This window comes from Cupressus sempervirens, chromosome 10, assembly GCF_028749045.1.
Source record: "Cupressus sempervirens isolate cs-2001-9-10 chromosome 10, ASM2874904v1, whole genome shotgun sequence".
NCBI lineage: Eukaryota > Viridiplantae > Streptophyta > Pinopsida > Cupressales > Cupressaceae > Cupressus > Cupressus sempervirens.
The window spans coordinates 893,649,830-893,665,899 of record NC_143127.1 but is presented as its reverse complement, the minus strand read 5'-3'; the positions used below and the strand labels follow the sequence as shown (position 1 = coordinate 893,665,899).

Here is a 16,070-nt window from a genome sequence, read left to right as displayed (position 1 = left end):
TTATCAACACCCAACAACTCTAAAACAGGTCTCATATCTTTTCTCCTAAATAACTTGACAAATAATTGTGCTTGTCCAAATATACTTTTATCCTTGAAATATTCATCCCACGTGTTCTAACAATGCTTTTTGATAATGTTATCATTTATCATATCTTTAGATGGAATTTGGTTAAAAATTAGTTCTTCATCCAAATCCATCAAATTTTTTATGCTTTCTAATTTGTCTCTATCAATAGAACTGCCAATTTCTTCCTCTTCATTACTTTCATTTTCTTCATGAATCTTATCCTATTTAGAAATTTCAGTAGATTGGTTTTGATTATGTTTTGTATGGCCTTTCATTTTTTCATCTCTTTTTCTATCATATTTCCTTTATCTTTTCCTTTTACTACCCATTGAATATTTCAATCTATAGAAACAAAAATAAATAAATTTAGATTTCACTAAATATCAGCTAATGGTTCAATATAGAATACATAAAAATAAAAATAAGTAGATAAGAAAAAAAGAACCTTCAAAATATTCGATCCTTTGCAATATTGATTAAATCCGTAGAATAGTTGTTGAAAATTGCTTCAAAATTAATTGTCTTTTGAAAATCCTCTTCCAATTTTTGTTGTTCTATATATTTAATTTTTTTAAAAAAGAAAAAACAATTTTATTTTATATCAAATAGTGACATTAACCACTGGCAGTTTAATCTGCCGACAGGGGTTTCGGCTGGAACAATTTTGGCCGAAACAATTTCGGCTGAAACAGTCTATGTGGCATCCTATGTGGTAGCCAAACAAGCAAAAAATCAAAACTTCTGTAAACATCTCACTTTGAAGGCCAATTTGATCTACTAAATTGAATTTTTTTTAAAAACTAAAAATATACTTTTGTAGTTCTCAGAGTCATGATTATGATCATATAATTATTTTTTAATTTTGATTATAAATAATATGTTATAATTTGAAAATATTACAAGTAGGTATCTTAAGATTCGGGAAGATGTCTATTAAAAAATAAGAAAAAAATAATAAATCATGTTAAAAATTTATTATTTTTTAATGTTGCACTAGAGGAGAGAGTCTTCTTCAAGAATATGTAATTTGTTTTAAAAAATATGTAGATTTGATGGAAAAAGTTTGACGGGAGAAAAAAATTGTCAATTTTTTATAACTTTGACTTTGACCAATTATAACTTCAAAAATATTAGCCGAATTTCAATTTTTCTTTTTCAGTGCACTAGGTATATATGTTAACTCTAACATATTCCAAAATCAAACCAAAATATGAACATTTGCATATATTTGTTTGACAGGAAAAAAACTCTATATTTTTATTATTTTTAAAAAATTAAAAAATACACTTTAAAAATTCAAAAATAAATAAAATTTTCACTCAAATTTTTTTAAAAAATTATAGAGATAAACTCCATCCAATTTTACACATTTCATTAGTTTACATCATCTTCAAATTCCAAGCACAAATGCCACTTTTATTTTGTTAAAGTTGAAGACTTTAAATTCTGATATCACTTCTCCTTTATAAAAGGTGACACAGGTTTGTTCTTTTACCCCGCACAAACTCTTGTGCTTAATGGAGGATAATCCACCTTTAGTGGACATGTGTTGAGTTGTAATCCTTATCTCTTTGTTGACTCCTAGTCATTCTAATTGTCTTTATATATAGGCACTTCTAGTTTGTATTCATCTCATATCCAATCATCTGATATCCATTCTTATTTGATCATCATTAGTCTCTCTTGTGCTATCTATTGAGCTTCTTGATCTTGGCATTGAATTATTGCCTAAGGAAATTTTTTACATATTATTAGGGCTATACCAAATTCTTACTGAATGCAAGAGACCTAATGCCCCTAGGAATGATGTAGGTGAAGAGAATTAATCTCATTTTCTTATGTATGATTAATTAGAAGTTGATAATTTAGAACCTTACTCCTCAAATGTTCTGCATACTAGACAATAATGGAGAAAAACCATCCTCCAACACTTATGTTAGATATTAATTTTTATAATTGACTACTAGATCTCATAGACAAGTTAACTATGCTCTAATGACTTAGGATTTGCAAAATAATAGGTCCAAAGACTTTTATGAAGCTAGTTCAAAGGAAGAGTGGGTTGCAACCATGAAGAGTGAGATGGAGATTATTGAACATAATGACTCTTGTGAGTTGATAGAGTTGCCTCATGGTAAGGATGTTGTTCACAAAAAGTGAATTTATAAAATGAAATTCAAATCTAATGGGACTATTGATAAATACATAGCTAGACTAGTTGCAAAAGGTTACACTCAATAGGAAGGTGTTGATTATTTAGAAACATTTTCTCATGTAGCTAGGATGGATACTAAATTCTATTAGTACTATCTCTACCTACTTAATATGGATGGAATGTTTATTGAATGGATGTTAAAAGTGCTTTTTTGAATGGTTATATTGATGTGGAATTTTATGTTTTGCAGCCTTTAGGTTTTGAAGTTCCATCTAAAATAGATTTTGTTTATAAATTGAAGAAGGATTTATATGATCTAAAACAAGCACCATGAGCATGGTACTTGTTGGCCATTTTTGCCCCCTATTCAGCCCATCATTGATATTTGATAAGAGAAACCTTCAATTGGTTGTTTTCTTTATTGTGGGTCATTGCACTAAATTTGGAGGCTAATATTTCATGTTAGCTCAGTCCCTTCATTGACCAAGTTGACTTGGTTTGTTCTCCAACCAAGTTGCAGTTTCTTCTTTCGCTAAGTTAGCTTGGTTTGTTCTTAGTTAGATGACTCTGGCTATGCAATTTGATGGCTCTTGTGTTTATGTGATACATCTACCTATCCTCCCGAAAGCACAAGATGTTGCCACACATCTCCATTCTAACATTTCCTCATACTGCAATGCTTTCTCAAGGCTCCAAAATCTAGAATTGCACCACATGATAGAGGGTCCCATCTTTGACACTTTGGTTAACCCAATATGCGCATGCATAGACTAATGATGGAGATGCAATAGAAGATTAGAAGATCATCGTCCATTCTGTCAAAGGACAAAACATATGATGCTACCATGCATCGCCATTCCAATGTTTCCTCACATTGCATTGTTTCTTCAATGCTCCAAAGCTTGAAATTGCATCACGCTGCCACGTGTCACCATTCCAATGTTTCTTCACTCTATAGTGTCTCCATGAGACTCTAAGACCTAGAATTGTGCCATGTAGTAGGGGTCCCCACATTTTTTTGTGCTATTTTCTTCCTATAAGAAATTTTCTTAGGGCAAGATTCACCCAAGATCATAGAACTCGAACACAAGCACAATTGTAGACCAAAAAGGAGTATGATCATCATATCAAAGTATGTCCTCATACATTGCTCTATATTGTATGTACAAACACACTAGGAGTGCCTGTATATAAAGGCCTCTCAGGAAACACCTAGAATGTCTCTAGAAAGAATCAGGAGATAAGATAAGCATGACAACTAAGTACGCATCTTTTCCATCATTCTAGATGATAGGATAAGAATGATGAGGTGTATCTCAAGTGGAGATGTTTTAGACACCATGCGCTTAATTAGTGTGCTAACTCTTGTGTTGTGGACACCATGTGCATAAAAGAGGTGCGCACTCTAGTGTTCTCAACATGACAACTCACAAGAGTACACATATTCCTAGGTGACTAATAAATAAATATTAAAATAATGCATTAACCTAAGTAAACTTAAGTAAGTGTAAATAGTAAATACTTATTTACCCCAACACCCCCCCTTAAGTGCAACTTAGGGGAATGCCCTTAAGCTTACAAAAACTAGGATGAAATGCATAATGGGTCTTGACTACTAGGCCATGTTAGGTACCCATGTACATAATGAAAATGCAATCTCTCATAAAGTAGAGAAAGAGGGAAAACCTCATGGGAAAACCACCCCCCCGCCCCCCCCCCACTCCCCCCCTAAAAAAAAAGAGAGATGAAAAAGACAAGATGCATGGATGGATGGAGTAATCAAGACCCCCCCCATTACAACATACATCAAGTATATACAAGAGAGAAACGGGAGAAGGACAAAATCCCCTACAAGGAAAAAGTCTCCCCCATAAACGAGAAGAAGAAGGAGATGAGGCAATCCCACTCCCTAAAGGTAAGGTGTCGACTAGTGAGAAATGCTCCAATGTAGAAGCTGATCCATGATCGCTAAATGATGTTCCTCCCCTTTGGAAGAAAAAAATGCAAGGGTACAAAGGAGATGTTTCCCCTATATGGAGAAAGAATCTCTATGATGAACAGTGTCTCTAAAACCTACTCAAGTGTCCCTATGTCGATACTGATGGTGGCTCCTTCAAAAACTACTAAGAAGAAGTGCATATCTAGCAAGGATTGTTGTAGAACTTGTTTCAAAAAACCACCAATCTCCTCAAATGATAGAGAGACCTTTGACAATTGTTGTACATAAGGATCAAAAATCACATCAGCCTGTAAAGAGTGATCATGTAGAGAATGGACATGAGGGTCAGAGTGGGCCCTCGCAACAACTATAGAAAGATTGTCCTCAGCAAACAAAAGTTGAATATCATCAAAGAAGTCCTCCAAATTTGTTGTGTGTGACTCCATGATTAACACGATTAAACCTAAAATGTCAATCAAGAAGTCATCATCTAAGGCTGGAACTGGAAGACATAGTGTACCCTGTTGTGTTGAAGTACATGAATTTGTCACTGTGGCAATAGATGAAGAATTTTCCTCAAAGAGAAGACAAATATCATCTAGGATGTCTCCCACATCTTCAATGTGAGACTTCATGAATAGGCTTGCAAGGGTAGGAAGGAAGTCATCGCATGAAGGTAAAGTAGGAAGACATAAAGGGTCCTATTGTACTGAATCTGAAGCATCTATGGCTAAAACAAGATCAATAGGAGCAACAAGAGCATCTAGAGGTGTGACCGCATCGGGAGTTGAAGAAACCAAAGCTGGAGTGACTGGATGTAGAATGTCCTCTAGAGATGGAGGAACACATGGATCTCCATATGCTTCCCAAATAGACATCCAAATATCATGAGGAAACCTTGTCATTCTAACAGGAGCAAAAGATTCCTTACTCATACTTGTTATACAAAAAGTGATGAAGGTGCACAAGATGTGTCCAATTAAAATGTGGTGGTAATGAATAGAGATAAGGAAGTAATTATTGATGGTCTCTTAGATGATCAAGTATCAAAGCACTCCATTTGTGATAGTTCCTTGTTGTCAACTGTGGTCTAATACTAGACTGACAAATCTGACAAGACTCCATGAGATTAATCAATGAACCCCCAAAGAATCAAAGAAACTCCCCATAATGAATGATTTAGGCACTTGGTAGCCACTTACCAATTTAGGGCCTATTTCTGAAAGTAGTATTTCTATCCATAGAACCTATAATCTGATTGAAAATCTAAAAAGTAGACAAAAAAATTATGCACTTTCAAAAAAAATAGAACTTGATTATGTGTCCAGATGAGCTTGTACTAAGTATTTGAAGTGGATAAAATTGGGATTTGCGAGTTGCAAAAAAATTCAAGAACAAAGATCTCAAGCCACCTACACCAATGTGTAGATCATGAAATTCTACCCCAAAACAAAACAAAAAATTGCTTGCAAAAAGGAGCCCCTATGACGAAGATATCATTATTTGAAACTCGATGTTGTTGTTATTTTTTCTGAATTGCCGCAGTCGCACCTCCAAAAATCAAATGGCTCTAGATTTTCCCTCAAATGTCCAATTTGGATGAAACAAAATCTGATTTGGGGGTCTTTTGACATTGTAAATGTGATGCAAATATTTGATTTCCACCAGAAAACACTAATCTTCACCTGCAAAAAATCTCTCCTATGGTCCAATGGCTACAAAAATTTTGGAAAATAATGCAAATCGAAAAAAAAAAAAACAAAGATGCAAATGAAAAAAATTCATATCTAAAAATTAAATGTATAGCTCTGAAATGATCATACCAATTCTACAAATCAAGCCTTCGGGTGCCGGTTTGCAAAAAACATTTGCCTCACAATTGACTTTGGCCTAGGGTAGGCAACTTTATAGCCAATTTTCACCGAATCGATGTTCTAGATGCAATGACAAGGTCAGATCTAGTTCTAGATGCTCCCAATTTCTATGACACTTCAGATTTGGGTCGAGGTGTTGAAGCAAGAATGGTCTTGAATGGCTATGTGAAGAGAAACTCCCCAAGAGCTCTGATACCATGTAAGAATTTGGAATAGCTCTGATACCATGTAAGAATTTGGAATAGCTCTGATACCATGTAAGAATTTGGAATAGCTCTGATACCATGTAAGAATTTGTCTTAGGGAAAGATTCACCCAAGATCATAGAACTCAAACACAAGCACAACTGTAGACCAAAAAGGAGTATGATCAATATATCAGAGTATGTCCTCATACATTGCTCTGTATTGTATGTACAAACACACTAAGAGTTCCTGTATATAAAGGCCTCTTAGGAAACACCTAGAATGTCTCTAGAAAGAGCTAGGAGATAAGATAAGCACATATTTTATCCATCATTCTAGATGATAGGATAAGAATGATGAGGTGTATCTCAAGTGGAGATGGTGTAGACACCATATGCCTAATTAGTGTGCTAACTCTTGTGTTGTAGACACCATGTGCATAAAAGAGGTGTGAACTCTAGTGTTGTCAACGTGACAACTCACAAGAGTACACATACTCCTAGGTGAGTAATAAATAAATATTAAAATAATGCATTAACCTAAGTAAAATTAAGTGTAAATAGTAGATACTTATTTACACCAACACTTCCTTTTTTGGGGGGATTATCTTTGCATCTAGGCCACTCATCTCGTGAGGAGGATCTACATCAATGACTACATCTTAATCTATCTTTGGGGAGATTTCTTACGACATCTAGACCATCCATTTCAAAGAGAGGATCTTCATCAATCACCAACATTCATTTTGGAAAAACCAGATTCCCCCTTGTGGTCAAACCCACATTTTGTGAGTGGTTAACACACCATGTTAATCCCTTCTTGTAGTTTTCTATAGCGATGTGAATTAGCTTTGTATGGCCATGACAAGCTATTAGGGCCTACTACTCAATGTTGAGCAACTTCTTGGGCCTTGTTTGGATGATGTCAATGCCCTTCATGCCTCTTTAATGCATGTAATAATCAAATCTTTGGTGATTTGATCCCTTTTTATGGCTAGATGCATTATTTTTTCCCTACCTATCACTTCCAACATCAGATTGCACTTCATGATTAGTTTTTTTTTTCTGATTCTTCAGTTATTGCTTCCTCTACAACTCAACTCCACCTCGGTTGGAGTTTGAACTCCATAGTTAAATTAGAGTTATACCTGAACTCTTTAAAAAGTAGCTATAAATATGTTCTTAGGGGTTCTTTTTTGTCTATGATTTACAGTAGCATTATGCTCTACAACTTGTTCCTACCATTATTAAAATAGCTCTATTTCTTACCTCTTCCTGCCATTCATTATTTGTGCATAACTTTTTCCTTGTTTTGGATGTTTCTTTCCTACTTCTTAGAATTATATGTTGTGTTTAATCTACAAGGTGGTAAATTTTGTTGTATTGTGAAGATATCCTTCCTTTTAACATTTAATCAATTCCAAACCTGCATGTGAGTTCTTTGAAGGTAGATTAGAGTCAAGATCTATGTATTCAAGTATTTCATTGATGTTTTGTGTAGTTGTGGACAAAGGACCATGTTCTACCTATGTGCATCACCCCCCTTTCCCTTTCTGCATATTTAATTTATGCTCTCCTTCTCCCTTTTCCTCTCAAGAAGTAGTTTAGGTGTACCTTGATAGTGAGGAAGTCGACCGTCTTCAAAGATTCAACCTCAAAGTGTAAGTCCCACACTTGGAGGTCATTTCCATGTTACACAAGGTTTCTTGAGGTTCATACCTCAAGAAAGGGTGCATACTTTTGTGTCAATAGTACTCCAAAATTGACTCTTTTATTTTGCAAAAAGGTCATGTAAAAACTCATTCTAATCCTAATCTTTGTATTGGCCATTTTGGTGAGGATGTTCTCATTGTTGTTCTTCATGTGGATGATCTCATAATTCTTCTTTGTTCTCAAATTTTAGAGCAAAAATGGTTTTAGAATTTGAAATGACTGATTAGGGGAGATGCATTACTTTCTTGGTCTTGAGGTTTGGAAAGATACACATTCTATATTTTTTCCCCAATAGAAATTTGTTTCAGATCTTCTTCAAAAGTTATGTATGCAAGATTCCAAACCAGTGAGCGTACCTATGGAGGTTGACATTAATTTGGATATTTTTTATGATTCTCCTTATGTCAATACCACCCTTTATAGAAAACTAATTGGAAGTTCACTTTACTTTACCACTACCAGACTAGATATTACATATACAACAAGCTTGGTTTTTGATTCATGTCTAAGCCCAAGGAAACACACTGGGGTGCAACTAAATAGATACTTGGATATCTTAAAGGAAAATTTGATTTTGGTCTATCTTTTCAACATTCTAATGAGTGTAAATTGGTTGGGTATATTGATTCTAATTTTGTAGACCTTCTATAGAGGATCATAGGTCTACTTCTGCTTATGCATTTAGTTTTGGTTGTGTAGTCATTTCTTGGAAATCAAATAAATAACTTAATGCATCACTTTCTACTGTTGAAGTTGAACATAAAGCTGTGATATTTGTTGCTTATTAGGTTGCTTGGTTGTGTAGAATATTGCAAGATCTCCAACATCTTCAAGATGGTCCTATTGTTTTATATTGTACTAATCAAAATACAATTCAAATGAGTGAAAATCCAATTTTTTCATGGCAAAACAAAACATATTGGCATTCAACATCACTACATTTGTGAGTTGGTTCAAAAAGGCTTAATTGAACTGGTATATTGCCCCACTACACACAAGTTGTTGATAAATTGAGAAAACGCCTTGTTGATGGTCGCTTTCAAGAACTTCAAAGTTTACTTGGTGTTCTTCCCAATGTTTGTTATGGGGAGAAAAGGGATAATGAACATTTTGTTATACTTTATTTTTAACAATATTTATTATGGGAGAGAATGAAAGATAATAAATATTGTCAGTTAGTTTTTTTGTTAAGAGTTAGTTATATCAAGTTAGGCAACAGTTATCTAATTTAGTTTTGTTTGCAATTGTATGAATAAACATTCTATGGTATTCAAACATTGTGTTCAACTAGCTCTATAGGTCTCAAAGATTAAAGATTTGACTAAATCATGTGCCTTTTTTGGGGATTGTTTTGTTGAAGAAAATATAATTCAAAATTTCTAGCTTTTTCTTTCATGAAATGTAAAGGGTATACATTATAATTGTAAAATCTTTTCTTTTGTCAAATGTAATTGTTGTACATAATTATTTAAAATCTCTAAATTTTTTCCATTAACATGCATTATTCTTTGGAATGGCTGGTTTTTTATTTATGAAATGTAATTGACCATATATAATAATTTTCCAAAAAATATTATTATTTTTAGGATTAGTAATGAGCATACATGTCCTTAGATGATGTCATTTCCATCTCTATAAAAAAAAATAAGTAGCCAAGAGAAGACTTTTTATCCAATATTTATTTTAGATGAATCAAGGGATGAAAGTTGAAAATAATGTTTTCCTACTCTCCTTTTTTGTATAGTATAATTTTAAATATTGTATAATGAAAATGGTCTATTTTTAAAAAATAAAAAAGTCTCATATCTCTTTAACATTTTCTATATAGATTTTTCTAAATATGGATATACTAGTTTGTATTAATTCAAACTAGTATCATATATTTGTTGATATTTTCGTCATGAATTTTTCTAAACATTAATAGGTTGGATTGAATTGTATTGAAAATAGTATCTCATTTTTCTTAATCTTTTTATATGATTTTTTCTAAACATAGATATGATAATTTGAATCTATGACAAAATCTAAATTGTAACATCTACATTATAATACAAATCTTCTTTCAAAAATAATAAACAGTCATTATATTGACGACAAGTTTATATTACGAATTATATTCTTCTATAATTCCAAAAAAAAACATATCATTCATTTCAAACAATCACTAGAGTATTCAATAAACACATACATCATAGTGAATTATATTATTCTATAATTCCAAAAAACATGTCACTAATTTTTATTTAAAACCTTATACAAAATATGCAAGTGGAAAGGTCAAACATATCTTTAATATATATTTTATAATAACTAGAAAGTTTTTCATAATACTATTTTATAAATCACTAATGTAGTTTCTTGTTTGACATCCAAGCTAAGCCATTTCTGAACTACAGGAGTCTTTGGAGTTATCTTTTCCAACACGAAAACAACCAGGCCATTTTTGCTCTATGCAAATATGAAGGGATTCTACACTTGAGGAGCATAGAATTAGTTGCAGCAAATCTCAAGCAAAGAATTGTAGTGTTAAGCAAGGAGTGGAACATGGAGTGGGTATTTTGGGGTTTGACAATTGTTTCTGCAGGTTTAGTTTTGTTCCTGCTCAAGATTGCAATAACAATATGGTGGAAGCCTCTGCAATTGAAAAAGCACTTTGAAGCCCAAGGAATCAGGGGTCCTCCTTACAAGCTATTCCATGGGAACTCTCAAGATGTATCCAGAATGATGGATGAGCAGAGAGCAAAACCCATGCCTGCACTCTCACATGATATAGTCCCTCGTGTTCTTCCATATATTTACCAGTGGACCAAAACATACGGTACACTTATATATTCTCCATGTTTTCACTATCTGGTTCTTTGTTAATCATATTACCGGAATTCCTGCACATAGTATCCTTGATTGTTTCATAAGCTTGGGTGTTGTTAAAACTTAGAATAGTGGCTGATTAAGAAGAATATGTAGGACTCTGAAGACCCTTTTGATTAATGAACTTTTTTTTTATATGTGATATAATAGGTCAGGAATTTTTTTTCTGGTTTGGACCTCATCCCAGGTTGGTTGTTCCCCACCCTGAACTTATTAAGGAGATATTGTCCACTAAATTTGGCAACTATACGAAGCTTCGGGGAAATCCCCTTTCAAGGCAACTCGCAGGACAGGGAGTTCTGGGTTTGACAGGTGAGAAATGGGCTCACCGAAGGAAAATCATCAATCCGGCTTTCCATATGGATCCCTTGAAGGTAAGAGAATGAATATCTATTTTTATGTCCTAAAGTGAGAGCAAAATGATGTGATAATTATATTTTAGAGGGAAATCTGTCAGGTTCCTAGTGATAGATAAACATGGTTCTCCTTTTCACATAAATCTTCAACCGATTTCATGAGGATTCATTGTTGGAGCAGCACCCAAACAAGAAACATAAATCCTTATTTCCATTGTCCAAGCATGCAGGGCCAGGCTAGTGGACCTTTTCTATTTGTAGAGCCGTGCTGATTCCCTTGATTCGCTGTAATTCTAAGATTAACCAGGTCCCCAATCATTGCATGGCCAATCAGAGTTACCAAAGATTGTCTCCATCTCCTAAGGTGACTGTTTGAACCCTAAATCTCATCATAGCTCAAAGTTCAAAATTATTTTCAATTAAGATTTCTAAAGGAGGATAGATAGAGGAGGGAAGAGTGTGAAAGAGGGGGAGTGATGAGATGGAGATGGAGGAGAGGGATATGGAGAGGAGAAAGATTGATAAGGACAAAAGGGAGAGAAGGATCAATAGGGATGAAAGTTAAAGTAAAGGAGATGAAAGATAAGTGAAGGAAAAATAGATATAAAATGAAAGAGATAGCAAGATAAAGATAGAAACAAGAAGTTATATAGGGAGAGGTAGAGAGGGAAGAGATACAGGAGTTCTGTCTACTGATGGAGGAAGAGATAGCAAGATAGAAGCAAAGATGAAGATAGAGGGATAGGATCAGGTATCTAATGGGAGATAACGATGCTGAGAGAAAAGGATATAGAGGAGGGGAGTTAGAGAGGAAGAGAAAGAAATAAAGAGAAAGCAGGAGCAAGGGAGTACGTGATATATATATATATATATATATATATATATATATATATATATTAGGGGATATTGATGTTGCAAAGAAGAGAGATAGAAAAAGAGAGAGATAGGCAAACAATAAGTAGTAGATATATAAGAACAGAAATTAAGAGGACAAACAGTGAGGGAGAATTAGGAGATATAGAGGAAGGAAAAGAGGGAGAGAGATATATGAGAAAAGAGAAATAAAAGATATGGGACAATAGAGAAAGGGAGAGAGATAGGCAGTGGGGAAGAGAAGAGAGGGAAGAGAGGGAGCCTTAAAATGGTAAACAGATAGATAAAACATGGGAAAGATAGCGGAGATGAGAAAGATAAATATTAAGAGGGCAAAAGATGATGGGAGGGAAGATAGAAAAAGTTATAAAAAATGATACATGAAGAGATAGAAAGAGAAGAATATAAACAAGGTAGGACATGGAGAGATAGATAGAGAAGAATATAAAGAAGGTAGGAGATAGCATGCAATTGGTTTTGAGAAGCTTCTAAGTTTTTAACCTTAAACCACTTCTAAAGATGTCTGGGCAAAATTAGAATCGGATCTGTTCACTGGTGATGATAGTTACCATGGGTAAACCTACACTTTAAGGGCCATTCCCTACTGGCCTAGGTTGACATACCTTAATGAAGGGTTATATCTGAGTACAAAACCCTGCTCGATTTGACAGAGTATAATACTTTTCTTAAGGCATCTTAGCAGATGAAAGATCGCGTGTGGTGTTCAAACTCATTTTCAAATAAGCTTCTAGCATTGAACCTAAACCACTCTGAAGTATGTATGGGGCAGGGCATATCACTTGTAAAATATTTAAAAATTAAAACTTAAAAAAAATGCAATCCAACCTGTTCAGTTGTGATGAAGCGGTAAGTTAGTGATATTTCCCATGGTAAACCCATATTAAGGGCCAAGCCTTATGATTGCAAAACACTGACCCTCAATTTGACAGAATAGAATAGAATACTTCTCTTAAGACATCTTAACAGAATTTAGATTATGTGATATTTGAAAGGTTTTGTGAAGATAGTCTCAAATATTGAGCTGAGAAATTCTTGGTGTGCTTTTGAATAGCGATATTCTACTCCAGTACATTGAAGTCACTCTAATCATAAATCCATTCATGGAACGACTGCAAAACTTGAAAACATCTTAATCTTTTAGACTTAAGATCTATGTCCAGATTATTTTGTAAGTACTTTATATTTTGAAGTTTATATTTAAAATATCATAAGAAGAATAAGTGTTTTGTGACTGCAGGGTATGGTTCCAACAATTGTGAAAAGCAGTGCGAGTATGTTGGATGAGTGGAGTAAATTGGTATTGTCAGGTTCATCAGAAATTGAAGTGCAAAAGGAGTTCCACGATCTCACGGCAGATATTATTGCCCGCACAGCATTTGGAAGCAGTTTTGCAGAGGGAAAACAAATCTTTGATATGCAGACCAAACAGATGGTTCTTACAATTGAAGTCTTTCGCAATGTTTATATCCCAGGTTTCAGGTGACAAACTTCAGTTTTCTGAAAGTACAAATTTTAATCTTAAACCGTCAAAGAATGCAATCAAATTTGTTGAGATATGAGTGTGTTCGTGTGTTTCCTTGAAACTTCAATCACAATTTTCATTTCAGTATGTTCGTGTGAAGAGTGCCCCTCTTTTATAAATGTATCTCCCCATCTGGAATGCCTTCATCTATTTGGGATCTGGTGTTTTTATTGTTAGGAACTTAAATCCAGTGGAGACATTTTATTCAAGAGAATGAATTGCCTTGTACAACTTATTCAGATTGGGAATTATGCAGAATCTATAACTTATACCCATTTCTTTATATCATCAGGTTTTTGCCTACTACAAAGAATAAGCAACGTTGGAATGTGGAGAAAGGGATAAGAAGAAGCTTAAGACAGGTTATAGATGCAAGGGAAAAAACTGCTGAGATGGGAAAAACAGGTAGTTATGGTACAGATTTGCTTGGTTTAATGATGTCCGAGAGCAAGAAGCAGGAGAGGGACAATGTGAAAAGTAATGCAAGCCTGACTGTAGAAGAAATCATTGATGAATGTAAGACTTTCTACTTTGCTGGTCATGAAACCACATCAATGCTTTTGACATGGTGTATAATATTGTTGGGCATACACCAAGATTGGCAAGAAAAAGGCCGCAGAGAGGTGTTGGAAGTATGTGGGAAAAACAAGTATCCAGATGCAGATAGTTTAAGTCGCCTCAAAATTGTAAGGACCATCTAAACAGACCCAAAAAAATTCCATGTGATCGAATACAATGAATTATTTTGAAATTGGTAAAACAAAAAATCAAAGAACATTTTAAGTAATTTGGTTTTGTCTAACAAAATGTTGTCTGAATGTACTGTAGGTGGGAATGATCATAAATGAGGTCCTGAGACTTTATCCACCTTTTGTAGGAGTATTGCGAGAGGCATGTGAGCCAATGAAGCTTGGAAGGCTATCAATTCCTACAGGAACTCAACTTTTTGTTCCGATCATTGCAGTCCACCATGATCCTTCTCTGTGGGGAAGTGATGCAAATGATTTCAACCCAGGGAGATTTAGTGAAGGAATTGCAAAGGCTGCAAAACATCCAATGGCGTTCATGCCCTTTGGTGGAGGTCCATACATTTGTGTGGGTCAGAATTTCGCATTGTTGGAAGCAAAATTAGTGTTGGCAATGATTCTGCAAAGATTTTATTTTGTGACTTCACCATCTTATGCTCATGCTCCTACACGGTTTGGGACTGTGAGACCTCAACATGGAGGTCAGGTTATCTTCAGCATTTGCTAAGACTGGAAAGTTGGACTGCCTAGAAATACTTCTTATTTAATCCAATTTTAAGTAAATAATTGTCGATAGTGCAGATGTTGAAAATGTATAGTTGAAGGTTTATATATTGTAATAAGGCCATCTTTATGAACCAGTGATTGACATGTTTAGATTGTTTTATATTTGTTGAGTTTTCGTTTCTTATAAGATAATTTGGAGACTTCAAAAAAATACATTGTAATAAAAAAATTCAGTGTATTTTAGTGCTTTCGAAAGCATTATGGTTTAATTTTTAATTGTGAAGTAAATGTTGAAATATAATTGTTGCATTATACAGGATGAATTGTAGTTAATATGTTTGTATGATTGATGGAAGAATGTTGGCTTTTGGTGAGATATCTTCTTAAACATAAAGTATAAATGAATGACTAATATTAACTATTGTATATTAATTTATCTATTGTTTGATTTTGGTGTTGATGTTTTTCTTTGTATTTAGAATATGTTTAATAGAAATAGAATTTAGTAATTTTAGCATTGAAAATGATCTCTCAGTATTCTTTAGAAGTGTAGTAATCATTAAATCTATCAAATTGAATATATGAAATTCATAGGATTTTGCATATTAATACATATTTCTAGTAAATTTTTCTATTGTGAAATGATAAAACATATTGTTTGCCATTGGTAAATTTATATGGCAAATGCGATGAAGAAAGTATTGTTACCTTTGGTAGAAGCACCTAAGAACGAGCAGTGTGCTATAGTGAGATTTTGTTTGGTTGAAGGCAGAATATTCTTGGATGGTATAAAGAGGGAAAGTATGTCTAATGTTTTGACTATGAAGAAACCTAATTTGGGTATAACAAAATGACATCCTAAAGAAGTTACTGAATTACTGATAGAGTTTGAGGATATTGTTTCAGATGATGTGGGTAAAAGCACAATCAATTGCTACACTTTTAGAAAGGAAAAGGTTAACAATAGTAAGTTGATAAACTTCAATGACCAAAATGTCATATTTCTATTAGGAATTTCAAGATGATGTAAACTAATGAAATATGTTTTTGATAAGATAAATAGGTTTTACAGGGGCCCTGAAACCCAAAAGTAGCTACATAAACAAGGCTGATAATAAGCAAAAGAAGCCCAACCAAAAAAAAAAAGTTTAATGGTTGATAATAAGCACAAGGCCTAGCCAACAACATAGGCCAACAAAAAGGCCAGAACAAACTATCTTCAACCGAACTTAGCAAAAGCTAG

At 33.9% G+C, this 16,070-nt stretch overlaps 1 protein-coding gene across 1 annotated transcript; it reads left to right on the top strand.

Moving 5' to 3' along the window:
• Positions 1 to 10,294: 10,294 nt before the first annotated feature.
• LOC149536869 (cytochrome P450 734A1-like) lies at positions 10,295 to 15,103 on the top strand. Its single transcript, XM_089805347.1, has 5 exons — positions 10,295 to 10,752; positions 10,953 to 11,176; positions 13,290 to 13,531; positions 13,867 to 14,260; positions 14,403 to 15,103. The coding sequence occupies exons 1-5, from the start codon at positions 10,479 to 10,481 to the stop codon at positions 14,826 to 14,828; spliced, it is 1,560 nt and encodes a 519-aa protein (XP_089661473.1). The 5' UTR covers positions 10,295 to 10,478; the 3' UTR covers positions 14,829 to 15,103.
• The last annotated feature ends 967 nt before the right edge of the window (positions 15,104 to 16,070 follow it).